Source organism: Balaenoptera ricei, chromosome 1, assembly GCF_028023285.1.
Source record: "Balaenoptera ricei isolate mBalRic1 chromosome 1, mBalRic1.hap2, whole genome shotgun sequence".
NCBI lineage: Eukaryota > Metazoa > Chordata > Mammalia > Artiodactyla > Balaenopteridae > Balaenoptera > Balaenoptera ricei.
The window spans coordinates 153,824,355-153,850,489 of record NC_082639.1 but is presented as its reverse complement, the minus strand read 5'-3'; the positions used below and the strand labels follow the sequence as shown (position 1 = coordinate 153,850,489).

The 26,135-nt window shown below is 43.5% G+C and overlaps 1 protein-coding gene across 2 annotated transcripts in view; it reads right to left on the bottom strand.

Annotated features, from left to right (window-relative positions):
* KCNH1 (potassium voltage-gated channel subfamily H member 1) overlaps positions 1-26,135 on the bottom strand; it is a 415,212-nt gene that overhangs the window by 107,886 nt on the left and 281,191 nt on the right. For both annotated transcript variants that reach the window (XM_059904358.1, XM_059904366.1), the window contains exons 8-9: positions 9,223-9,422; positions 3,655-3,907 (exon numbers count right to left, since the gene is read on the bottom strand). In XM_059904358.1, the coding sequence (XP_059760341.1) occupies positions 3,655-3,907; positions 9,223-9,422 (453 nt within the window). The remainder of the gene's footprint in view (positions 1-3,654; positions 3,908-9,222; positions 9,423-26,135) is intronic.

Sequence of the window (26,135 nt, the reverse complement as noted above, 5' to 3'; positions counted from 1 at the left end):
CACATTCAGTTATGAGTCCTGACCCTTTTCCTCGTTTTTGGAGTCTGTGCTAAAATTAAACAGAGAATGGGGGTGGATTGTTCGAACTGGAAGGAGGAAACAAATGAGCAGAGTGTAAATGAGTGAACTGATAACAAGAGACTAGAGACCAAAGGAATGAGATGGATGAGTTCTGGCCTTTTTCCAAAAGCCTCCTGTTTTATGGTAACTAAGGATTCCCTGGCTATGCTCATTGGAGCCCTGGGTACACAGTAGCTGCTCAATAGTTACATGTCCTATAACCTTCTAGAAGCACCTGCATTCTCTCTATGGTAATAGTTGCCAAGCAGTGTGACTGGTGCCTTTTAAATAATGTCCGTCTCCTCCTGGAGGAGCTCCTTGCAGCAGCTCCTTGAAGGCTGGGCTCGTGTTTGATCCACTGATGCATTCCCACCTCTGTGACAGTTGCCTCAATAAATTGCAGTTGGATTGAACTGAAAGGCATCCAAGGACAGTAAAGATCTAGTTCTAATAGCTATTGGATGCTTAAACTCTCTCTACAAGAACAAACTGATTTCAGTTCATTGAGCAGAAGGTACTCTAATTAGAGGAAAACAATAACAACAAAACTCTGAAGTTTCCAAGGGAAAAAGAGCTTGGACTCTCTTACACCTCTTGGCCCAGAGGTCAAGTTCATTCAAAGGACGTGCGTTATCCTTTTAAAGAATAAGAGCCTCTTGAAATGTCAAAGATTCTTTAGGACGTCAAGCTTGGACCTACTTTCGGGACCCAATCTGGCTCCTGGGGATACCTGCTTTTTCAAGTCTGGACAGCTTGAGGGCAGCAACCACTTTGAATCTGAAGCTGCTGAGTTATTTCAGAGGCCCCATCCACGCTGCTGGCTAGAGCTGGCAGGATGCCCAGGAGGGCCCGAGGCAGAGGGCTGGACTTGGACAAGTAGTCAACTGACCAAATAAATCAAAATTGAACCAAGCCCTGGTTGCTTCCCCACAAGAAGCCCAGGCTGAGCAAAAATGAGACGGGACTGGGGAGTAATCATTTGCCTTCCTCACCCTCTGCACCTCTTCCTACCTCCATGCCTAGGTGTCCAAACCCAACCCCTAATAGTGCAGCTGTTTAGCTTGGGGCGGGGGTGGGGCATGGTGAGGTGTCGATAAGGAAGCCCTGAGGGCTTCCCTGGTGGCGCAGTGGTTAAGAATCTGCCTGCCAATGCAAGGGTCATGGGTTCGAGCCCTGGTCTGGGAAGATCCGACATGCCGCAGAGCAACTAAGCCCATGCACCACAACTACTGAGCTTGCGCTCTAGAGCCCGCGAGCCACAACTACTGAAGCCCGTGAGCCACAACTACTGAAGCCCGCATGCCTAGAGCCCATGCTCCGCAACAAGAGAAGCCACCGCAGTAAAGCCTGGGCACCGCAACGAAGAGTAGCCCCCACTGGCCACAACTAGAGAAAGCCTGCGCATGGCAACAAAGACCCAACACAGCCAAAAATGAAATAAATTAATTAAAAAAAAAAAAAAAAAAAAAAAGGAAGCCTTGAGCGTGAATATGTAAGGGAGATGGCACTGGTCTGAGGCTAGACTCCTTGGAAAGGCATATGGTGAGCTATCAGTGAAGGGAATGGGTGAAAGATGCCCTACACCAAAGGATCAAATTCGCTAGTCACTAGTGACTCTTCTTCCCAGCCAGGCAAATGTCCTGAGAGAGCTATCACTAAAGGAAAGTCCTCTTTATTGGGGACACTGATTAGTATTAAAGGTAGAGATAAGTATGCTTTCCCTGCAGTGATACTAAAGCAATGGCTTTACCCTTAATGTGTGCTGTTCCTTACACACAGTCAAATCTCATGTCTCTATGGATGAGAAAGGCAAGGAACAGAATAATAATCCTGTCTGCAGAGTTCAGTGGACACTAGGAATCCAAAACTTATTTCGACAAACAGTTTCAGCCTCCATCCCCCACTGAATCTCTATCCCAGTCTCCCTCCCACCATCTGCCGGCACACACTGAAGGAATACAAAGCATCCTTGGGTTAACCTGAGTAGAATATAATCAAGAGGGCAAGTTGGCTCAGGGTCAGGGGAGAAAAGAGGCTGCATATCATATACTCTCAAATCAAGCAGAAACAGAGTTTAGGCTTTAGAAAAAAAATGCTACCTATGTCTTGATACTTGGTTTGAATCTCAAGTCTAACTTCAGTGTAACCATGTCTCCCTGCCTCAGTTTCCTAAGAAAGCACACCCAAAGATTAAAAAAAAAAAAAAAAGTCCACAATGTCTAGCAGTGTCTGGCAATTGAATGGACCAGCAAACTACATACTAACACTGGGAATGAAGTATTGCTAAATAGATCAGAGCAGAGGTTCTGGAGTCAGAGGGACCCCAGGATGCTGGCTCCATGGACATCATCAGCTATGAAGAGTTGGGAAAGTTCCCCCACCTCTCTGAGCTGCCAGTGTCTCATCTACAAAATGGGGAAAATAAAACTACTTCCTAGGGTTACTGTAAAGATGAACTGAGAACCTGTATGTAAAATGCCTGATACAGAATAGATGACCATAAATGATGGGTATTATTATGAGGGCTTGCCCCCTCAGAGAGGTAAACATGCCCCCACTAAAGAGCTGTTCTGCAGCTGCCTCAGGCAACCAGGTGAATCTCTCAAAGGCCACTGATGCTCAAATACCAGATTCCCACATGTTCCCCCATGTCATTCCTCCTCCCCCCACACGTCCTATTACAGTGCATGGCACGCCGCCTCCCAAGTTTCCAAGTGAGAGACCTTGCAGTCCTCATTGACGTCCCTCTCCTCCCACAGCCAAACCATCATCAGGTGCTGTTGATTCTACTTCTTAAATATGTCAACTCCATTTGCTTCTCTCCCTCTGCCCACCACAAATATTAGCTCGGGGCTCCACCAACTTGCCCCTAGATAACAGGTCTCCAGGCTCATCTCCCTGCCCCAGCCTTCCCCCTTCAATTAACTCTGCAACTACAATTATCTTTCTAAAGTACAAATCTGATCGTGCCTCTCCCTTGCTTTAAACCCTTCATTGGCCCCCCAAAATAAAATCCAAGTCCCTTAACATGGCTTCCAGAGCCTGCCATGATCTGCCTAGCGCTCAGAGCTCCCTTCCCAGACTCATCTCTCACCACACCCCTCCTTGCTCTGCGTGTTCCAGCCACACTGAGTACGTACACTTGTACAAATGAATCATGACTTCTCTCTCTCTCTCTCTGGAGTGATTTCACGCATGCTTTCCCCTCTGCTTAGAATACTCTTTTGTCCCTTCCCTTCACCATGTTAACACATATTCATTTTTTAGGTTTCAACTTAGATGTCATTTCTTCCAGGAAGCCATCCCCAATACCTGAATCCCGGGTTAGATGTCCCTTCCACTGTATACAAATGTCTGCTAATTTGTTCACCTCCCCCCAGTAGAGCCCCTGTAGGACAAAATACATCTCTTTCATTGAAACATCCCAAGTGCTTCAAACACTGCCTGGCACAAGATAGGCACTCAGATATTTGCTGGATAGATGTATGGATGCCAACCATTGGTCCTGCCCTGTGGAGCCATTTCTGGTTGAAGGCAGCAGCTAAACTAACCCCAGGTACCAGCAGGTTTCCATCCAGCAAAGGCAACACCTACCTAGAATGGCTACCACCTCGTCATCCTGGATCACCTCCAGGGAGCCGGAGACCACAAAGCAGAGGCTGTCGACACTCTCTCCCGCGTGGTAGATGAGGTCCCCGGGGGCGCAGTGCACCGTCTGGAACTCCATGGCCAGTGCCCGCAGGCAGCCGTCGCTGGCCAGCCGGAAGGCCGGGTGCTCCTTGAACACCTTGCGGTTCAGGTGCACGCAGATGTCAGCTCTCATGTCCTTGGGGCAGATCTGCAGGACCTGGCCAAGCATGGGGAGAAAAAGTGTCAGGATCCTAGGTGTGGCCTCCAGCTCACTGCTTCGCAGGACGGAAACAACACCCACTAGACTAGACCGTACTTTTCAAGGCACCAATGGACAAGACAGCTGCAGTGACCCCAAAATCTGTGCTAAATGCTCAGGACAGGGGCCTGAGTCGGGGGCTGGGAGTATGTGGGACCCTTTAGACAGGAAATCCGGGAGGAGGTGACAATTAAGCTGACATCTACATAACGTGTCAGAGGGACCCCTATGAAAGAAGAACATTCCAGCAGAATAGCCAAGGCTGTGAGGAGACCTGAGCAATAGCCAGTGTGAATGAGGGGAAAGGTGGGCATGGGAGATGAGGTTTCAGGAGAACGTCAAGCACGGGAGCATGTGGAGACTTTTAAACTATGAAAAGATCTTGATTATGATACTGAGTGTAATGGGGACACGTTGGAGGACTTTGAGCAGGGGAGTGGCAGGGGATCCTCTATATTTTAAGACGATCATTGCAGCTCCAGAGTGGAGTTAGAGGGCCAACTGTAGGCTGGCAGGAGTGGAGCCAGGAATCGAGTTAGCTCACACCTGCAGGTGTCCAGGTGGGCAGTGAGGGGGCTTGGACTGGGTTGCTGGCAGGGAAGCCAGTGAGAAGTAATCCAATTCCGAATGTATTCTGAAGATACAGCTGACATGGTCTGTTGATGGATTGAAGGTGGATGTGATTTGAAGAAAGATATTAAGTAATATTTACTGAGCACTTCCTACGTGCCAGGCATCGCTAGGCACTTTGGAGTCATTCATTCATTTCACACACATCTACTGAATACCTTATTGTATGCCGGGAATCATTCTAGGCTCTGAGGATGTAGCGTGAACAAAACCCCCTGCCTTTGTGTGACTTACTCTCTACTGGGAGGGGACAAATAAAAAGCAAAATAAGTAAAATTTAGTGGTTAGGGCTATTTGCAAATGAAAAGCAAAATAAGGAACATTTAGCAGCAAGTGCCAAGGAGAACAATGAAGAAAGAAAGCAGAGGGAAAGTCAGGAGGGTTGTGATTTTACATTTTCAAGCGAATTGAAATCCTCACATACACCCTATGATGTAAGTGCTATTATGGCACCATTTTACAGATGAGGAAACTGAAGTACAGGAAAGATCAATAACTTGCTCAAAGTTGCACAGCCAGGAAACTGCAGAGCTGGGTTCTCCAACTAGGTAGTCTGACTCCAGAGCCCAGTTTAGATACGAATCACTTCCTATATGATAAAGCTGCCCAAAACAAAAGGGCTTGTAATTTGACTCTCAGCGTCTAGGAACTCAAGGCAAAATGGGAACTGTAAGAGGCCATGTGGGTCTCATATTCCAAAGAAATAAAAATTTCTCAGCCTTTCCTATGGAGAGAAATATTTCTCTGGACTAAATTTTTGCAAGAAACCATTCATAGCTCCTTACGTAGCAAGGACGAAGTAACACAAGGGGACACCTTCAAGTGTACTTTTCCAGAGAAATCAGGAGTGTTCCTAAAATAATCCTTTCTCCTGTCCTAGCCTGTGAACAAAGCTGGGGGCATAAAATCAAACGTGTTAAGTGAAGACATTTCCTTGGGGTGCTGGTTACTTCCCCACCCCTGCTTCTCCGCCTCAGCACAGGCCATTTGCCTCTGCATCCGGTGCTCACTTCTGAATCTGGAAGTCCCTCAGCCTCCTTCAAAACCCAGCTCAAATCTCACCTTGCCCAGGACAGCGCTGCTCCAATCCCGCCCCTCCGCATGCCCCCATGCTCTGCACTGGAAAGAGGAGGTCAACAGTTGAAATCCCAGTTCCTTCCTCTCCAAGTGACTTAACTGCTCTACACTTCAGTTTCTTCTGTAAAAAAGCATGCTGCTAATGTTGCCTTATGAGGATTAAATGAAATTATATCTACCAGTACACATCCTCAGGACAGCACCTGGCCCCAGTAAGGGACTCAATAAACGCAGGTCCCCGTCCTCTATGTGCCTCTGCATTCCTGCTCTGGGGCTGTAGGATGCCAAGGAAGTGAGCATGTTCTCTGGGAGCGGGGATGGAGGACTGACTGAGGCAGAGGAAAACTCAGACAGCCAATGCTTGGGCAGAGCGCTCACTAAGTACTTCTCCTTCAGGTTCAGTAAAACAAGACTCCTGTAGAAATGTAGGTTTAATTTGGATCCTCTTCTCTCCAAGCAGAACACCAGGGAGTGGGGAACACTTGCTTGTCATGTCAAAACTGTGCCCAGTGGTTTGAAACAAAGATTTGTTCTCTAGATGATTTCACCTTTAAATATTTCCTTTCCCTTGGGCTGGGCTTTGCTGGCAGAGTGTGGAGATAATGCTTTATTCATGGGCACTGTTCCAGAGCCACGGGAAAGCACGTGTGGAGAGGAGAGGGCACTTGGAGTGGAGAAATTACACTCTCATGGCCATCAGCATCTCCATCATTCTTCTGTTGGCTTCACACTGGCGGGGGCTCCTGAACGCCTCTCTCTGAGGGGGGGGGGTGTCAGCTCAAGACCCTGCAGCCTTCCTGGGCCACCTGCCCTTCTACTTGGTTTGAGGAGAGACCACTCTTGCTGATCTCTGAGGCTGCGAAGGCCCCAAGGAGATGTCACCACAGAGGTTCATGGAGTCTCCCTGGGGGAGAGGAGGGGTGGGGGCAGGATGAAGCATGGATGCGAGAACAGGCTTTAGGATCAAGCAGATCTGGATTCAAGTCCTGGCTTCCACATGTACGAGTCGTGTGGACCTGAAGCTATGCTTCTTTCCCCAAGTCTTCTTCTAACTTGAGTATAGAATTCTTCAGAGGATTCCATGAGCTGCTGTGTGAAAGTCCTGGTACGATGCCCGGCACGTGACAGGGCTCAGTGCATGGGAGCTGTCATGTCTGACATCGTTATCACAGCAGAGCAGCAGGTCAGCCTGAGGGAGGCTTTGAAGTCCAGGAGGTCAGAGCCAAAAGGGCCTTAGAGGTCAGCCTTATTCTTAAAAGTCATCTAGTTTCCATGTGTCACAGACAAGGAAACTGAGGCTCAGAGGGACCAATAATGTGCTCAAGGTCATCAGATAATTACCGGTAACACCGGAGTTGCCCAGCACTCCCACCCTTCCACCGCACACACATCGCCTGGTCATCACCGACCGTTCTGACCTGGATTGGAGGGGAGGGAAACCAGGGAAGGGCTCAGAACCTTGGGATTGGCTTTCTCCCCAGGAGCTGCCTGCCAAGGAAGAGCGGCCACCCCAGGCCGGGCTGGGCTCTGCACTGAGTGTCACAATAGTCCCTCTCCCATCTGGATCAGGACGTGGGGCAAGTCCCAGAGCCCTCCAGGGAGACAGCAGGGAGGGGAAGGGAGGGCCAGTGCTGATGGGTGCCGTCTCCCATGCAGCCACCCAGCCCAGCCCTGCAGTGAGGGCAGGAAAGGGTTCCTTTCCCAACAACCAGATTTACAAAGGCATCCTGGTCCCTGGGAAAGGGAGCCCCAGGGCTGAGAGATCAACGTTCCTTTCTGCTCCATCAGCTGCCAGGCACCCTACAGAAGCTACAGGGGCCTGGTTGAGACAGCAGAGCAGAAACAACAGGCACAGTGGCGCCGGCGGTTAGCAAAGCCAGGGATGAAGTCCCACCCAACCGACGACCTGCCTGTCTGAGAAACGAGGGCAACTTCACCTGGACTCGTCCTTCTTCCCTCCAGTACATGTGTTAAATTAAAAACAACAACAAAAAAGTAATAGTAGGAAAAGCACAAGCTTTGAAGTCAGACAAAACTGGGTTCAAACCCTGACTCTGCCATTCTTAACTCTGTGACCAGGGGCAATTAATAAAATTAATTGGGTTGCTGTGTCCTCATTCCTTCAATAGAAATAAGAGCGGATGCCTCCCAGGGTTGTCATGAAGCCTAAGTGAAGCATGAATGCCGGGCCAGGCACGTGCAGTTGTGCAGTAAACACCTGCTCTTAATGCACCTTCAAGACAGGGTAGCTGGTTATTGTTGTTATTATGGCAGATATTCAATAGAGTTAAGGTATTGTTCCTTTTAAGTTGGGATCAGTTAAATTTAGTTAAATTTCCCCAATTAAACTGTCAACTCTCAACTGACTCTTCCAACGGAGAAAGGCCAGGAGCATGGAGAGCTGATCCCCAAGGTAGCTGAATTTGGTTTTGAAGGTGTCAGAAGGTATTTTTGCAATCGTGATATCGTTTTGTTTGCCTCATTCTAACAATGAAAGGTATCAGTATTCCCTGAGTACTTAAGGAATGGTGATTAAAGGGAGAAGTGCCATTAAAAAGACTTGAGAAGCAGAGAAAAACTAACCTAGGATTACATCTTTGCTCATAGAAAATATTACAAAGGAGATCATTCATAAATGATTAATCGAAAGTCCACTGTATCTTTTCTCTATTCTTTCCAGTACCACCAAATTTTCATCACTTTATTGAAATGCATCTAGAATAATGCAGCTCTTGGAGAATGACAGATATTTACTGCCATTTCCATTTTACAGGTGGGAAAACTGATGCCTAAAAGGGAGCCTAAGGGATGCTCTGGTTAAGTCAACTGCTTATTAAGGCACAAGCCCCTGGTGGGTACCTCCCAGGCTTGTCTAACAAATAGGACACTTGTTAAAAATGCAGATTTCCAATCCCCGCTCCACCTCATTCCTCCCCACAAAATTCTGATTCCAAAGATCTGGGATTGTGGCTGGGAATCTGTTTTTAATGACCATATCATGGGATTCTCAGCAGGGCCAAGACTAGAGTAAGGCAACAGCCTTGGACACAAAATTTAAGGAGATGCTAAAAACTCAGTCATCAAGATAAATCAGAGTTTAGGGCAATACTCTGAAAGATCAAAATTCATGCAAAAAATCCATGATGAACAAAATAGCGAAAGTTTGAATAAAGAGCGGATCGGCAGCAATGCTGTGCCATCTTGGAGTCTGAGGTGAAAGGAAAATCAGTAACGCTGGTCATCTCACCCTGGGTGGCCCTGATTCTTATCAGCATACCAGCCTGGGAAATCCTGTCCTAGACAGTTAGACTGCAAGTCCGTCTCTTCTCCAGGAGACACCCCTGCCTTTCCAATTTCTAAAATAATATCTCTTAATTGCCGGTTCTTGAGAAAGGCTGATCTGGAAGCAATCAAAATCTTTGGAGGTAGGACCTGGGATTCCAAAACTATACCCAGGAGAATTCAGATGCACAGTCAGGTGTGAGAAGCACTGCCCTAGGTGAGCCTCAGGTCTCCCTGGGTAAGCCAAGAGACAAGTGGTTTACCTGAGCCTGTCGCCTCCTTACCTTCTCTGTGTCGATGCCTCTGGACATGGACCAAGTAGACACGATGTAATCCATGACTCGCTCGCTCAGTCCCTTGGGAACCTGGTAGAGCTTCAGGAAGTCCCGGACGCTGTTGAGCATCTCATGATACCTGTTGGTGTTGGCGTACATCTGTTGGAAAATGGTGGTCACATTCCCGAAGATGGTGGCATACAGAAGTGCTAGAGAAAAGAGGAGGAGGAAAAATACACATCAGTGGTCCCTGAACTAGGGCCCAAGAATGCCCCACTTGCTCAGAGCAGGCCAATGGTCAGAGCTGCTCACCCAATGGCAGATGCTTCTGACCTTCTCAGAAGAGCCTCACCCCATGAGCCTCTGGGAGTGGACCCAAAGAAGGAGTCTCCAAACACCAGGCCACTAGGACAAACTTGTGGGAGGCAGGGCTAGGGTGGGGCAACTGGCATGACTGGGGCCAGAACTAGGAGACAGACAGCAGCGGGGGCTGGGGACGGGACAGCTGGATGGCTTCACTGTATACGTTTTATCACAAAAAGCTTGAGCCATGCCTGAAGCCATCAGTCAGATGTGTTCTTATGTGCTCTGGACCAGCCCAAATCCAAACCTATCAGCAAGTCATCTTTTTAAAGCCCTGCTATGTGCCAACTACACTACCTGCCAGAGACAGGATGGGGAATGTGCCACTCAGTCCTGGCTCTCACACAGCAAATAACATAGCAAACAGACTTTAAAAATGTAATCACAAATAATTAAATAATAGCAAGTCCGCCAACAGCATTGAAGGATGTTATATCTTTGCTTTGTATTTATTGTTAAGGTGCATGTCAACACAACAATCCACTTCACTGTGATGTGGCTCCTGGGGAAAAAAGCATGGCTTTGATATGAACAGAATAAAATCAGGTCCCCCGGAGGTGTAACAAGCACCTACTACATGCTACTGCCGCTACGCCTACATTAGTGTCGTGAAGAAGGACCATTATGTCATCATAAAACCCCACATTCTACATGTAACCCCCATTTGCCCTTGAATGCTAAGCTCAAGTGCTACCTCTTCCAGGAAGCCTCCCCAACACTCCTCCCCTCCATCTGTCCCCGTGAGGGTGACCGCAACTCTCCAGGCATACAGATCTTCCTCCATTTACGATGGGGTTACATCCCGATAAACCCACCATAAATTGGAAATATCATAAGTCGAAAATGCATTTAATACACCTAACCTACCAAACATCACAGCTTAGCCTAGTTACCTTAAACACGCTCAGAACACGTACATTAGCCTACAGTTGGGCAAAGTCGTGGAAAACAAAGCCTATTTTATAATAAAGTGTTAAATCTTATGTAATTTATTGAATCTTGTACTAAAAGTGAAAAGCAGAATGGTTGATCCTTGTGATCGCATGGCTGACCAGGCGCTGCCGCTCACTGCCGCTGCCCAGCATCACAAGAGCATTTCATACTGCATGTCACTAGCCCAGGAAAAGATCAAAATTCAAAACTGGAAGTACAGTTTCTACTGAAGGCATATCGGTTTCACACCATTATAAAGTCGAAAAATCCTAAGTCAGGGACTATCTGTATTTCCATTGAGCTCGTGTTATAGACACCATTTTGCAATCATATTCTTCTTTCTTTGCCTGTGCCCTTACAATAGGCTTGAAGGCTGGACTCAGCTTTTCCTTGCCATTGCAGCCGGGGGAGCTAACGCTATACCAGTACCCAGTAAATATTTGTCATATTAGTGAATTTCACATGCTTTTGCTATGCCTTACTTTAAAAATGAGTTACTATTGACATACAATGAACTGTACATGTTGACGTATACAATTTGATAAGCTTTGACATATGTATACACCCATAAAACAATCACCACAATCCAGATAGTAACATATCCATCACCGCTAAAAGTTTTGTCATGTCCATTTACAATCCCTCCCCCTCCGCCTCCCATCTCCAAGCAACTGATGTTTTCCGTCACCATAGATTAGCTTGCATTTTCAAGAATTTTATATAAATGCAATCATACAGTATATATTCTTTTTAAACATCACAAAATACGTTCATTTAAAATGTACACTTCAATAGCTTTTAGTACATTTATAGAGTTGTGCAACCATTAGCACAATCTAAGTTTAGAATATTTTCATGCCCCCCCCACAAAAGAAATTCCTATACCCATTTATCAGTCATTCCCCATTTCCTCCCTAGTCCCCTAATCCTAGGCAACTGCAAATCCACTTTCTGTCCCTTCCGACTTCCCTATTCTGGATATTTCTTATGAATTAAATAATATATGTGGCTTCCTGTGACTAGCTTCTTTCATTCACCATAATGTTTTCAAGGTTCATCCATGTTGTAGCATGCATCAGTACTTCATTCCTTTTTATCGTTGACTAATGTTCACAATATTAGGGATAGTATGGATATTCCATATTTCATTTATTCATTCATCAGTTCATGGGCATTGGGGCCTTTCGACTGATGAATAATGCTGCTATGAACACTGCTGTGCAAGTTTTTGTATGAACATGTTTTCAATTCTCTTGGAGTAAAATTACTGTGTTATATGGTAACTATGTTTAACATTTTGAAGAACTGCCATAGTATTTTCCAAAGTAGCTGCACCATTTTACATTCCCACCAGTGGTGTATGAGGGTCCCAAACGTCTCCATATCCTTATCAACACTTGTTATTATCTGTCTTTTTGATTATTGCCATCCTAGTGATTGTGAACTGCTATCTCTCTGTAGCTTTGCTTTGCATTTCTCACATGACTGATGATGTTAAACATCTTTTCATGTGCTTAATGACCATTGGCATGTCTTCTTGGAGAATGTCCACTCAAATCCTGTGCTCATTTTTTAGTGGGGTTTGTCTTTTTATTATTGAGTTATAAGAGTTCTTTATATATTCTGGATGTAAATCCTTTATCAGATACATGATTTGCAAATATTTTCTTACATCATGTGGGTTGTCTTTTCACTTTCTTGATGGTATGGTTTGCAGCATTAAAGTTTTTAGATTTGATGTAGTCTAATTATCTGTATTTGTTTTTGTTTTCTTTTTTGACTGGCTTATTCATTCAGCATAATTATTTTGAAATTTATCCATGTTGTTGCATATAGCAATAGTTTGTTATTTTTTTTAAAAAAGTTTTATTTTAAAATAATTATAAATTCACAGAAAGCTGTAAAGATAGTACAGAGAGATTCCACGTGTGTACCCTTTAGCCAGTTTCCTCACTGGTTACAGCTTATATAACTAGAGCATAATATAAAAACCAGAAGATTCACATTGCCGTAAAGTGTATGTATAATTCTGTGTCACAGTGTCACATGCGTAGATTCATGTACTGCATACCACATTCAAAATACAGAACTGTTCCATCACCACAGCCATCTCCCTTATACTACCCCTTTATAATCACTCCCCCCAGCAACCACTAATCTCTTCTCCTTTTTTTATAATTATGTCATTTCAAGAACATTATATAAATAGGATCATACAGTATGTGACCTTTTGAGACTGGCTTTTTCCACTTAGCAGAATGTCCAAGATCCATTCATGCTGTTGCATGTATCCATAGTTCATTCCTTCTTACTGATGAATATAACCCATTGTATGGTACACCCCAATCATTTCTTTCAAATAATCTTACTCAGGCTTGGCTGACAGACTAAGGGAGGGAAAAATAATAAAGGCATAGGTCTAGAAGGAAGGGAAGGAAATCTTCGGTTAAATCTGCCCAGTAGCACTGGACACGGCCGCCTGGAAAACTGAGGACACGAATCCACCCAACAAGAATTGCAAGCGAGGATGGCAAAGAGGACTGCCAGCTCTGGAAAGGTGCCAGGAGTGGTGCCAATCTGAACAAAAGGAGCCAGATGAAAAGCAGAAGTCGTCAAGCCTGAATAACGCAGACACAGCTCTTCTAAGCTCATAAATAACCTCACACAAGATGGGATCGAAGCTGCTCCTCCAGCCCAGTAATGCCACTGAGTGCGGTCAGGACCAGCCTTGTTCCCAGAGAGTCTGACCGTAACTCAACAAGCCTGCATGGCAGTCCTGCCTCAGCTCTGTTTTCCAGTCCACAGTGAACCAGAAGTCAAGAATGCAGAGTAGAGGTGCCTTTTTTAGAATGGCTGCCGAAAATTAATTGAATCTTAAGCTTAAAAAAATAGTTACACCAAATCAATACAGTAAGAATAGCTCTCTTGTCCATGATCTGAGAACCAGGTGCAGGTCTGAGACACTGGTGTGCTGGTCAGACAGTTAAGGCAGTGATGCCATGTCCATCATGTACAGCCCAGGGCTGCTCCCACCCTACTTTGTTTCTGAGGCATTCAGAAGGTTGAGGCTCCTCAGGAGGGCCTTATTCAATTATTATTACTATTAATGAAATGTTATTATTATTAAAAACGGATAATTTTGCTTTCAGTGTCCCTTCTCTAATTTTATGTGAAGTGGGGTTATATGTTCTGAATGTGTATATTTTATTGATTGATATCTATACATGAGGCATTATGCCTTTAAATACTCAAAACCTAACTGGAAGGGAAGACCTGAAGTCCATCTACGACTTCAACAGATATTTGAGTGTGGTATGGGGAGGGAGAGAGGGAGATTGTAACGTCGCTGTGTCACTGCCATAATTGAACCCCACAGTGAAGAGGATGACCTGGGTGACTCTCAGTGTGGATTAGTTAGGTCCTTTCAAGTTGGGAAAGAAGTAAGAAGACCTTTCCCAATGCCAAGGCAAAATGCTGATTTGGATAAGAGCAGGTTTCTTTATTTGAGTGGTTAAGAGTTAATACTGTATCACACCAAGAGCTCTGGGTCCTACCCAGGGAAAAACAAGACAGTATTCTCTGACCCTTAATTAGAAATTGCTGTATGGAATTTGGGGGGAAGGGCAGCAAAAGATTTCATTTCTCTTTAGAAAATTTAGTGTTTCTTTTTGTATACATTATACATACACATCATTTAAATGGCCAAGACATTTTTTAAAATCCTTAGTCCTCTCAGCCTTCTTCCTCTTCAATTTCCTGTTCTGCAGAAGCAGCCACTTTCAATTAGCTGATTGCTCTGCTATTGATCTCCACATCTGAACATCATGCTCAAATCACTGTGTCCTGATGCTTCAGTTTCAAGCATCATTCACTGAATTTAGCTTCCTCCTACTACCCCATCCCTTACTTCCAATCTCATACTCAAACTCCTCTCCTTTTCCCATTGCCCCGTCCTCCCAGGATATTTATATCACCATTTTGGTGAGACAATTATCTGTGCTTATATTATTACAACTAGATGAATGCTAGTCACAGCTAAGTCATGTAATTACTTTTCATGTGATGACTGCGGTTACTTTTCCTTTCCTGCAATGTTTTCTAATAACAGACTTTGCCTTTTCATTTGCTTAGCTTACCTGTCGCTAATTTGACTCTAAACTCTCCCACAGATAAATAAGTCTCTTCTTAATGTATTAAAACACATTAGTTGGTCTATCCACTCCATTTCCATAAAGAAGCCCTCCCTGGAGGCTTCTGAACTGGTCCACTGCCAGCTGTGTGGCTGTCTCCACTCCAGTATCCTGGGAAGTCACTCCACTTATTCCGGTTAGAGCCCCCAATTTCTGCACCCTGTGTCTTCTGATGTCTTGGTTTACTTGTTTTTGTTGGTTGAAGACATCCTCTAATAGCTTTCTGAGCAAGGCTATAAGGGAGCAAAACCTTTGAGACCTGATATGTTGACTCGTACTCAGTTAATAGCTTGTCTGGATGTAGAATTCTAGATTAGAAATCATTTCTCGCAGAATTTTGGAAGCATTCCCCATTGTCTTGCTGTTGAGAAGTCAAAAGCATTCAAATCCTTCATCTTTCACAGTGAACCTGTTTTTTTTCTCTCTAGAAGCTCTTTTTTCACAATGTTCTGCAAATTCATAAGGATGTACCTTTTGCTGTGGTTCAGTTTTCATCCATTGTGCTAGGCTTTCAATAAGCCCTTTCGACCCAAGAATTTATGCCCTTCATTTCAAGAACATCTTTCTGGGTTTATTTCTTATTCTTTTCTCCCTTTCTTCTTTTCTTAACTTTCCTCCAGTAGATCAAAGTGACAAGAAAAGGAAAAGAGAAGAGAGGAGAGGAGAGGTGAGAAAGAGTAGATGATCAGGGTGGTGATAGTAATCACGGGATGGAGTGAGGGAAGGATAAGCATTAATAAGGATACTTTTTATTTCTAGTCAGTTGTCTTTCAGTATTTGGGATAAAATTCACAGTTTCTCAAAAGGCAAGAGAGAAGGGAAATTGAGAGACTCTTCTATTCTATGAACCCTAGATAGAAGGAAGCCCTAGTCAGAAGCAACACATTAAGAGCAATGGCAAAGGAAGTAGGCATCGCAACCCCTAGGATCTTTGGTGGGACAGAAAGGAGATGGTCAAGGAGTGAGTTTGGAACTAAGAAGTGTGTTGAGCAGGAAGCCACAGGTCCTAAGCTCCTGGCTATTCTCTGCGGCATGTAACTGGCTCTCTAGCTCCCCATCCTCCTCACAGCATCCTGGTTTTGAGAGCCACCTGTCACACTCACCTCCCCTCTCCCACCTCTCTTTGGGACATCTACTCCAGGTGCACCTAATCTTCCTGCTACCAAAAGGAAGTGAAGACGGGAAGAACCTGTCCTTTGGTTAGAAGGGCATCTCTGGAATTCCAGGTGACCAGCTTCTGCAGAGCTGTTAGACCCTCACCACCATACTTTTAATAATTGGTGGGTTACTCTTGCATTGTTGGTGGGAATGTAAATTGATACAGCCACTATGGAGAACAGTATGGAGGTTCCTTAAAAAACTACAAATAGAACTACCATACGACCCAGCAATCCCACTACTGGGCATATACCCTGAGAAAACCATAATTGAAAAAGAGTCATGTACCAAAATGTTCATTGCAGCTCTATTTACAATAGCCAGGACATGGAAGCAACCTAAGTGTCCGTCATCGGATGAATGGATAAAGAAGATGTGGCACATATATACAATGGAATATTACTCAGCCATAAAAAGAAACAAAATGGAGGTATTTGTAGTGAGGTGGATGGAGTTAGAGTCTGTCATACAGAGTGAAGTAAGTCAGAAAGAGAAAAACAAATACAGTATGCTAACACATATATATGGAATCTAAGGAAAAAAAAAAAAAGGTCATGAAGAACCTAGTGGCAAGACGGGAATAAAGACACAGACCTACTAGAGAATGGACTTGAGGATATGGGGAGGGGGAAGGGTAAGATGTGACAAAGAGAGAGAGTGGCATGGACATATATACACTACCAAACGTAAAATAGATAGCTAGTGGGAAGCAACCGCATAGCACAGGGAGATCAGCTCTGTGCTTTGTGACCACCCAGAGGTGTGGGATAGGGAGTGCGGGAGGGATGGAGATGCAAGAGGGAAGAGATATGGGGACATATGTATATGTATAACTGATTCACTTTGTTATAAAGCGGAAACTCACACACCATTGTAAAGCAATTATACTCCAATAAAGATGTTATAAAAAAAAATTGGTGGGTTAAACAGACTTGTGGGCTTCTCTAGGAAGTTGGTCATTATTCATAAAATTATTTCTGTTAGAAAATGCACCCCACCTTCTAATAAACAACTTGCACAGGATAATGGACTCCTAAACTCAAGAAGAAAAATAAATAAGTTGCCACTTCTGCAGTTGTATCAAAGCTTAGAGATAAAGAAAGAATATGAATCTTTTTCCTTTTTGTAATCATTTAAAAATCATTGCCCTCTGTTGGTAGCTTATGGGTCTATCCAAACTGACTTCGTTCAATGCAGAATTCCAGATAATAAACTGGAATTTAAAGAAGACTCTACCTTCAAACCTATGTTTGTTTCTGTACTCTTAATTCCCAGCAAAAGTTCAGCAGGGCTTTTAAAACAGTTTGGGGGCCTTACCGCTAGTTTCTGATTCAGTAGGTCTTGAGTGGGCCCTAGAGAATTTTTATTTCTAACAAGTTCCCAGGTGATACTGCTACAGCTGAGAACTTTGAGAAGCATGCTACTAAGACTTTCTATCTTTTAATGCAGTTTGTGTTTAAATTTACCACATGTTGTCAAACTCTATGGACATAAACATTGGTTTTGATTTCTTCTTTAGGTAAGCTGGTTAGATTATTCACTGATTTTTTTTTTTTTAAGAGCAGGGACAGATCAAAAGAGTTGCTTATAGGGACCTCCCTGGCAGTCCAGTGGTTAAGACTCCGTGCTTCCACTACAGGGGACACGGGTTCGATCCCTGGTTGGGGAACTAAGATCCCGCATGCCGCATGGCAGGCCAAAGAAAAAAAAGAGTTTCTTATCTGTAAAAAGCCCACTTTCTGAATATAGACTATAACATTCTCTCTCCCTCTCTCCCCTCACCCCTTCTTTAACTCTACTCCCTCCCTGGCTACCCAGCACCCCAGATTTCATAGGTACCCACAAGAAAAACTGAGGAAGTAGAGGCCCCTTCCAATCCCTGTTTTTAAACCAGATAGTGCCTGAAATTCAATATCCATTAAGATTATGCCTCACTGCTGCTTATTTTAATGAGGCTTAATTTCTTCCTGTTTTTTTCTTTTGAAGAAAATAAAAGACGTTATATGAATTTCCCTTAAAACAAAATCACAAGTCTAATGATCCTAATTCCCCATTTGGAAGCCATCTGATGAGAACGAAATGCTCATTAAGTCAGGTAGCTACACTGGTGGGTTTAGGGGGGAAGGTTATTAACACACCCAACATTGGCACTGAGAGCTCAAAGCAGTCCAGAGACACCCTCTCACTTCCAAGACATTAATGGGATACAGCAAGTAGAGTCTAAAAAGGCAGAGGAGGAGCTCAGAAGGTGAATCTTCTGCTTCCTATGTTAGGTGTAGCCCAGCAAACCCTGATTGGTGAACGCAGTGACTTGTGCACCCGTAATGTTATCTAATAAGGAAATAAAGATGCGGACTTCAGAGTTATACCCTCCTGGGTTCAAATTCCAGCTCAGTCACTTAGAGCTGTGTGGCCAGAGGCAAATTACTTCTTTTTCCCTCCATTTCTGTTAGTCTGACAAAAGGAGAAATACCTGCTCACCTCCCTGGGTTGTTGGGGAAATGGGATACTGTGTGAAAGTGCCTGGAGTACGGAGCAGGAACATACAGACCCTAAATATATCTTTCCCTACAGCTCACTGTCCTGCAGTCAACTGTCAAGAATACACACATCCAAGAGCATTTCCTCAAGACAATAACCTGGAACACTAGCCTGAATGGGACTCTTGTCTTTCAATTGCATAGGTGGACTCAAAATTTATCATTACAGGAAAATATTGGAGTCCAGAAGAGAGATGTCTGAAACCAGCTAATCATGTACAAAGAGAGGCCTTCAAAGGAATCTCTAAAATCCATAAATGCTAAGAACTTTGACATACCAGCTGAAATACTGCCGACTTAGTGATTTTGAATGAAGCCATTTGTGCATGAGGAAGGACGGAAGAATAAGTGTAAGCAGGGAGGGGGAAGGGAATAAGGCCTGGGAACTAGATCTAGTCCTTATTCCATGTCATCTGGCCCACATGACAGCAACACATCTATTTCTGTTAATGTCGTATTTTTGGTCTTTGCTGCTGTTATTGCTTTTGCTTATTCTAATGTGATAATGATGGAGTGGGTGTGAGGATGTTTATATTGGCATGGTAACTGGTGACTAACTTTTACAATCTTATTTCCTATGACTTGAAATCCATAGCTAATGAATCTCATTGTCTGGGAAGAAATGGGTAGTAACAATGGGAAGGAAAAGAAGTAACTGCTCATTGCCATGCTAGCAGATCAAGCCAGCATACGAGAACTCAAAAAGTCCTGCTTTGGAGACGAAAAGCTGCAATTTGGAATCCTGGTTCCACTCCCAACCTCAGGATGATCGTTCACCCTCTCTAAATTTCATCATATATAATGGAGTTAATAATTACCTTTTAGTTTATTTTTAAATAAGTGGTATAAGGTACATAAAATGCCTATCACAGTACCTGGTATATAATAAATGCTCAATAAGTAATAACAAGAAATAATTGCAGGATGGTTAAGAACCGTTTCTAGGTTATCATTTCCTGGAAATGTTCCCTCACTAACTTAATCATCAGATGTTTTAATTCAACAAACGTTAACCCAGTACTCAGGTGAGTCATGTGCTATGCTGGGAAGCAACATGGTACAATGAAAATAGTTTGGGCTCCGAAGAGAAGGAACCCTGAGTTTGAATTATTGGCCCAGCCACTAATTCAAGTCATAAGAGCCTCAGTTTCCTCATTTATGAAAGGGAGAGGGTAATCTCCACCTCTCAGGGTTTCTGTGAAGAATCAATGAATTAACATGACAAATGCCAAGCACAACGCTGGCATGGGGTAGATCCGAAATAAATCTTAGTTTTCTTTCTTGAACCACCAAATGTTAACATCCCTTCATCAATCACCCCTGGACTCTAGCCTCCTCAGTCCTTGGCTTTGAGTGGGTACCTCTTCCTGAAATATAGAGCTTGTGCTTTTCCTGAAACAGAAGACTTTACAGAGTGCAGGAACTTTGGTGGAGTCATTTCAGGGGCATATTCCTTTGCAGGTGCTCAGTAAATGCAATTGACTAACAATTGAAGAGAATGTTCCAAAGAGGTGAGTTTGCCCAGGTTCAATTACACAAGGTAAGAAGAGTTCTAGATCCAAATACGATGTGGGTGGGCTTTTCCCACACAGTATCACCAATTCTCCATCACCTGCTGGGTGTCTTACAACTCGGCTCAGTTCTGAGAGCATCAGATTCCAGCAAGCTGAGGGCTCAGTCCCGAGACAGCCCTCCACTTCAGATGCCAACTGCAAATCTAGGTTGTCACCTGTGCTTCTGATTGTCTGGCTATAGATCAGAGCTTCCCACAACCCCCTCTTTGGGTCTGATTAATTTGCTAGAGTGGCTCAGAGAACTTAGGAAACCCTTTTACTCACTAGATTACTGGTTTATCACAAAAGATATTAAGAGACAAGAATCAACAGCCAGATGAAGAGACACATAGGGTGAGCCTCCAAACAAAGGGACTCCTGCCCCTCTGGAGTTTGGGGTCTAGCATGGTGACATGTGGAAACATTCTGGTTCACCAACCTGAACGCTCTCAAAACCCATCCTTTTGAGTTTTTATGGAGGCTTCATTACAGAGGCATGATTGATTAAATCATTGGTGACTGCACTCACTCTTCAGACTTTCTCCCCTCCCAGGAGGGCAGGGGTGGGACTAAAAGCTCTAAGCCTCTAATCACATGGTTGGCTCCACTGGCAACCAGGCCCCATCCTTTGATGGGATCCACAAGTCACCCATTAACACAACAAGAGACACCTTTATCGGTTTCATCACAGGAAATTCCAAGGGTTTTAGCTCTGTGCCAGAAATAGGGACAAAGACTAAATATATTTATATTTCTTATTATAAATCATAATATCACACAAGAGCTTCTCAAAGTTTGGTCTTGGACATGGGCATTTGGTAGAAATGGAAATTCTCAGGCCCACCCCAGACCTACTGGATTAGAATCTCTGGGAATGATGCCCAGGCATTTGTATTTTTTCAAACTCTTCAGGTGATGTTGATGCACCTTGAAGTTTGAGAAGCACTGCTTTAAATCATACTCATCCTCAGAATTTCCCTATAAGTTTTAAGTTTAAGGCCCTACCCGAAGGGAGGAGGATGGTCACAGGCAAAAAAAAAAGATAGTGGGCCAAACTGAGGAAGCACAAAGGAGCTATGAAGAAAGCTAACCTTACTCCACAGGACAGAACAATGGAAATAAAGCCAGGAGAGAATCAAAGAGCAAGCCTACAGGTCAGTAATACCATGATGCATGGGACACTGATGGAAAGACTACACTCAGCTCTGAATTTCCTGCTAGAACTATGCCCTCATTCCTCCTCAAGTTGGACAGCTATTGCCCTGGACACAGAAAGTGCCCCCCCAAATCAGAGAATATAAAACACTCTTACATTCCCTATTTTATAACAAGAAAAGCCTGCAAACTCTCATTTAATATCTTGCTAAGAATAGCACAAATTCCTATACCACGTTAAAACTCTGCCGTGCTGGTGACTGTCACTTAACAAGCAAAATTCTTACAGGGGAGACAGAAGGTTATTTTCAGCTATTTCTCATCTGTCGAATAAAACAACAGCTCCCACCCCACGGTAACCCATTAACAATGCAGCCTGTGCCACCTCATTACAACCAGTGTTTTAATAACAACACAGATAAAGGCCCAGCAATTTCCACAGGGAATTACTTCTGCACATGAATCACGAAGGTCAGATGCAGGTTGGAAAGGTCTCCAAATAATTTGCTACTTTCACTTATTTTGTGCTTGCTGAGTTCTTGATCGCAAAGAGACGACCACTTAGGCACAGTCATACCTGGCTAACGGTAGGCTGGCTTGCAGGTTTGCAAACCCAGGTCTTGCTTTACTTCACAATGAGAGCCCTATTTCTCCAATATGAGTCATCAAAAAGAAACTAATTAACAAAGCCATCTAAAATGACATCTTTTTTAAAGCCATTTAAGCAAGCATGTTAACTACCATTGGAAAATGACCCCAGTTAAGGTTATGTCTACTCCTAAAGTTATAAGCTCACACAAAGCTCAAACTTTTTTTTTTAAATGCTGGTGTCATTTCAATGGCCTTTATTTTTTTTATATCTTTATCGGTGTGTAATTGCTTTACAATATTGTGTTAGTTTCTGTTGTACAACAAAGTGAATCAGCTATATGTATACATATATCAAACTTATCTTTTACATCTCAAAATGAAAAAAAAACTTTTCAGAAGGTACTACTATCACCATGGTGAACTAAACTGGACCAGCACAATGACCACAGACAGGGCCTTTTAACGAAATACCTCCTTCAATAATAATAAAAGAAATTAAAATCACTTTTTCATTGTTGACTACTCTGATCTCAATACCTCCAGCATCTGCTAGTTTTCCTCACTGAACCACCATCAGTCTCCTAGTTTTTCAAAAGCAGAATTGGAGGTATTTAGTTGCTAAGTGACACGGTAGGTCATGGTACCTCTCCCCACATTGCCTCCGAAGTAATAATTACCCAGAATGATAGATCCCTCAGCTTTCTACTGCCAAGAAGTAGAGAGTCGTAAACGATCATACTGGACAGAACTGTCGTTTCCTGAGTCAGTGGTCCTAATCCCGACTCTGCTGTCTAATACTAGCTGTAAAGCAAGTGACTCTACCCCTTTGGACACAGGAGGCCCAAATACTTGTTTAATGAATGAATAAGTGAATAATAGTAACAGTGATAATGACAGCTGGTACTTATATGGTTTTTATGATGTAAGAGTTATTGTTCTAATCACTTTGCATAAATGACTTATTTTAATGATAGATACTATTATTATCTTCATTTTACTCATAAGGAACCTGAGTCAAGAATGTTTAAGTGACGTGCCCACAGTCGCAAAGCTGGTAAGAGGCAGATGGAGGTTCACACCCAGGCAGGCTGGTTCGGGAACTGACTCCACCCCTGTCCCAGATGCCTCTCTAAACACGTCTGCTGTGCCAGATACTGTTCCAATGCTTCACTGATATTGAATATTTAAATCTCTTAACAGTCCTATGAGGTAGGACTGCATCAGCCTTAATTGCAGATGGGCCACAGAGAGGTTAAGTAACTTAGCCAAGGTCACACAGCTAGCAAGTATGAAGCTGAATTCAAACCCATGCAGTCTAAATACAAAGTCCATGCCCTGAACCTTTACACCAGAGTTTTTCAGTCTCAGCCCTATTGATATGTTGGGCCAGCTAATTCTTTGCTGTGGGAAGCTGTCTTTTGTGTTACAGGATATTTAGCAGAATCTCTGGCCTCTACTCACTGATGTCAGTAGCACCTCTCAGTTGTGGCAATGAAAAATGTCTCCATATGTCCCTTGGCGGGCAAATTCACCTCCAGTTGAAAACCATTGCTCTACACTCTGCTGCCTTTCCTTGAATAAATAAATCTGCCAAATGAGGAAGTCAGACAAGAAACAGGATGCATGGGATCTAAAGTCCCTCTCTGATCTCCAAAAAATGACCATGATTATGAATTCTGATTATGGAATTAGAAAGAAAACTTGAAGTGGATGATAACACACTAGGCTACTCCTGATGATAAAAACTTGGCCTTTCTCATCTTCTTAGAGATATAAAGAGAATTTCCAGCCTAATGGTGATGTCCATAATTGACTCTGAGGACTTCTTATAAGCCCAGATATATGTCTTCCACAAAGATTTTGATCAGGTACTAAATAATTCTCTTGCCAATACACACACCTTGAGTCTCTGTTACTTCCTTCCCACTAAGTCTGACATGTCATAGCAGTAGAGCTTTAGAGTCACACGACTGAGGGTTAAATGCCAGCTCTGCTACTTACTTGCTGTGTAATTCTGGGCAAAGCACTTGATCTCTCTGATCTCTGTCTTCCTCATCTGTAAAAAGGGGATAACACCATCTGCCTTACAGTAGGATTTTGGTGAGGATTAAATGTGATGATGTATGTGAAGTGCTCTACGCAGTACATGCCCAATACAAGTCAGTTATTGCTATGTTATTATCACTCAAGATCCAACTCAAAATGTAAGTCTTCCAGAAGCAGCCCAGATCTATCACATCTGACTTCCCCACTGTGCTCCCCACTGTAACTAATATGTGAAATCAACAATACTCAGATGGGTCCTACCCACCCGGAACCACCATGAGCATGATTCTCAACCAGGGGCCATATTAAAATCACCAAAAAAAGCCCTTTAAAAATTATAGTTTCCTAAAATTTAGTTATACTCAGGGGTAAAGTGGGGTAAGAAGAGGTGAGTAAGTAGAGGTTTTAAAACATCCCCTGATTTTTATAGGCACCATTATCTCATCCCCATCTGTGAACCTCTAAATTTGTCTGTGAGTAACCACTAGATGCCTTGTTTTGAGAAAGTCTGGTTATGTTCAACTGTTTTAAAAATGTTTAAGGAAAAGAGTGTGATGTCTTTCTGAAACAGATTATAAAACACAGGCTTAGTCAAGAAGTACTTAGTGCTAATTGGGTACTGATGATTAAAAAAAAACAGGGGGAGTAGTTAATTGAAGAAATTAGTACTAAGTTGATAAATGAACTTTTTTCTTAGTTGAGGAGAAATAATCATAGGCTAGCTTGAGATTTTACTAGGAAAATATCACAGTCTTTATTTTTTTCTTTTCTCACTTAAAAGAGGAAAGTTTAAGAAATAATGTGTAGAGAAAAAAGGTACTCTTAGGCCTTGAAATTAGCAAGGTCATTATGTTTCATGAAGAGAGATGGCTAAGGAGACTCATCAAGTGTCAGGGGGAGAAAACAGAGCCTTCACCAGGGCTTGGAACAGCCAAGCTTTAGTGTGTCTGCTGTGACACTTAGGACAGGCCAAGGGTCCTGGGCTTTCTGCCCTGAATCACTGGGGCTGCAAAACAGTCAAGTTTACCCTGAGGGTAGGGAGGAAAATAAAAAGTAAGCTTAGCAGTGGTGGATGTGTTGAGCTTAGGGAGGAAAACAAACAACATTCAACTTGTATTTAGCTTATTTAATAATGTATTTCCATACCTTGATAAATTTGTCCCCAAAACAGCAATCAGAAATTACTGAATTCTACTGTTCTGTTGATAGTGCTGTTGTTAATAGAAAAGCCCCAAGTGGTGAATTCCTCTAGATTTCTGATTCAGTTTTACCACGGCATCACCACTGAACAGTTGACTTGGCAGAAGCTATCAGAAAATGTAAGAACAGTGCTTAGAAAAACACAATCAGCCTTGAGAAAGTAGAAGAAATAACCCTCAGAGAATTCTGCTGGAGGGGCAAGGCCATGGTTAGAAGGAAGCACGTGGGAAGGTGTTCCAGATGACAGAAATAACGTCTGCAAAGAAGCTGAAAGCAGGGACAGGGCAACATGGGCTAGAGAATGGGCGAGGTTATTTGGCTGCAACATAAATATAATACATGAAAACAGAGTCTGCATCTAGCTGACCCCATTTGGGGAACTGAGCAAAGAAAGCCCTTCTGCATGAGAAGACGCCAGAACTCCATCTTGAATTATTCTAATAAATGAGGGAGTGGGAATACATGGAAAATTCTAGGCAAAGGGAATAGTATGTCCAAGGCATACTATTGCTTGATTTGAGAGAACAAATCTTGTCTGAGTAACTGCAAGTCTCTCATCATGGCTGGTGCCTAGAATTCAAGGGTAGTGGTGGGGCAATCCTATTGGAAGAGCTTGGGGTATGACAAGACCCACATCACGAAGGGTATCCTTGGGTTTTTATCCCGAAGGCAATGGAACTCCTTACCTATACTTGCTACCTCCCACCCTGAGCTCAGCACGGACATGACCAACTGAACCAGCATCCCAGGATGCAGATGCTTCTCCGCTCATGGGTTTCAAGGGAGGGATCAGAGCAGCCCACCCATCGGCTGGCGTAAGGCCAAGGAAGACACTAACCATTTCCATGTTTATGAGTGATCCACTGGTAATTTGGTTTGCCAAGACAGGGTATCAATATCTATTACAGAACTAACTTGCCATTTGTTAATTCTGATATAAAATGTTGGCTAGTAAAAGTTTTCAAATTGCCATAGCTTCTGTAACTTTTGAAATATTTTCCGACTTAATTCAGCACAAGGCAAGGAGTTTCAGAAACATACTGAGTGAGGTCTACGTGTGCAGGTTAATTGGAAGATCAGCAGTAGACCCTCCTCCCCTCCCTTAGACATCTCTCCCCCGCAGGCATACACACAGAGCAGAGGTCCTGGCTCTGTGACAGCCCTCCACTTCTCTTCTAAAACTTAGATCCCAA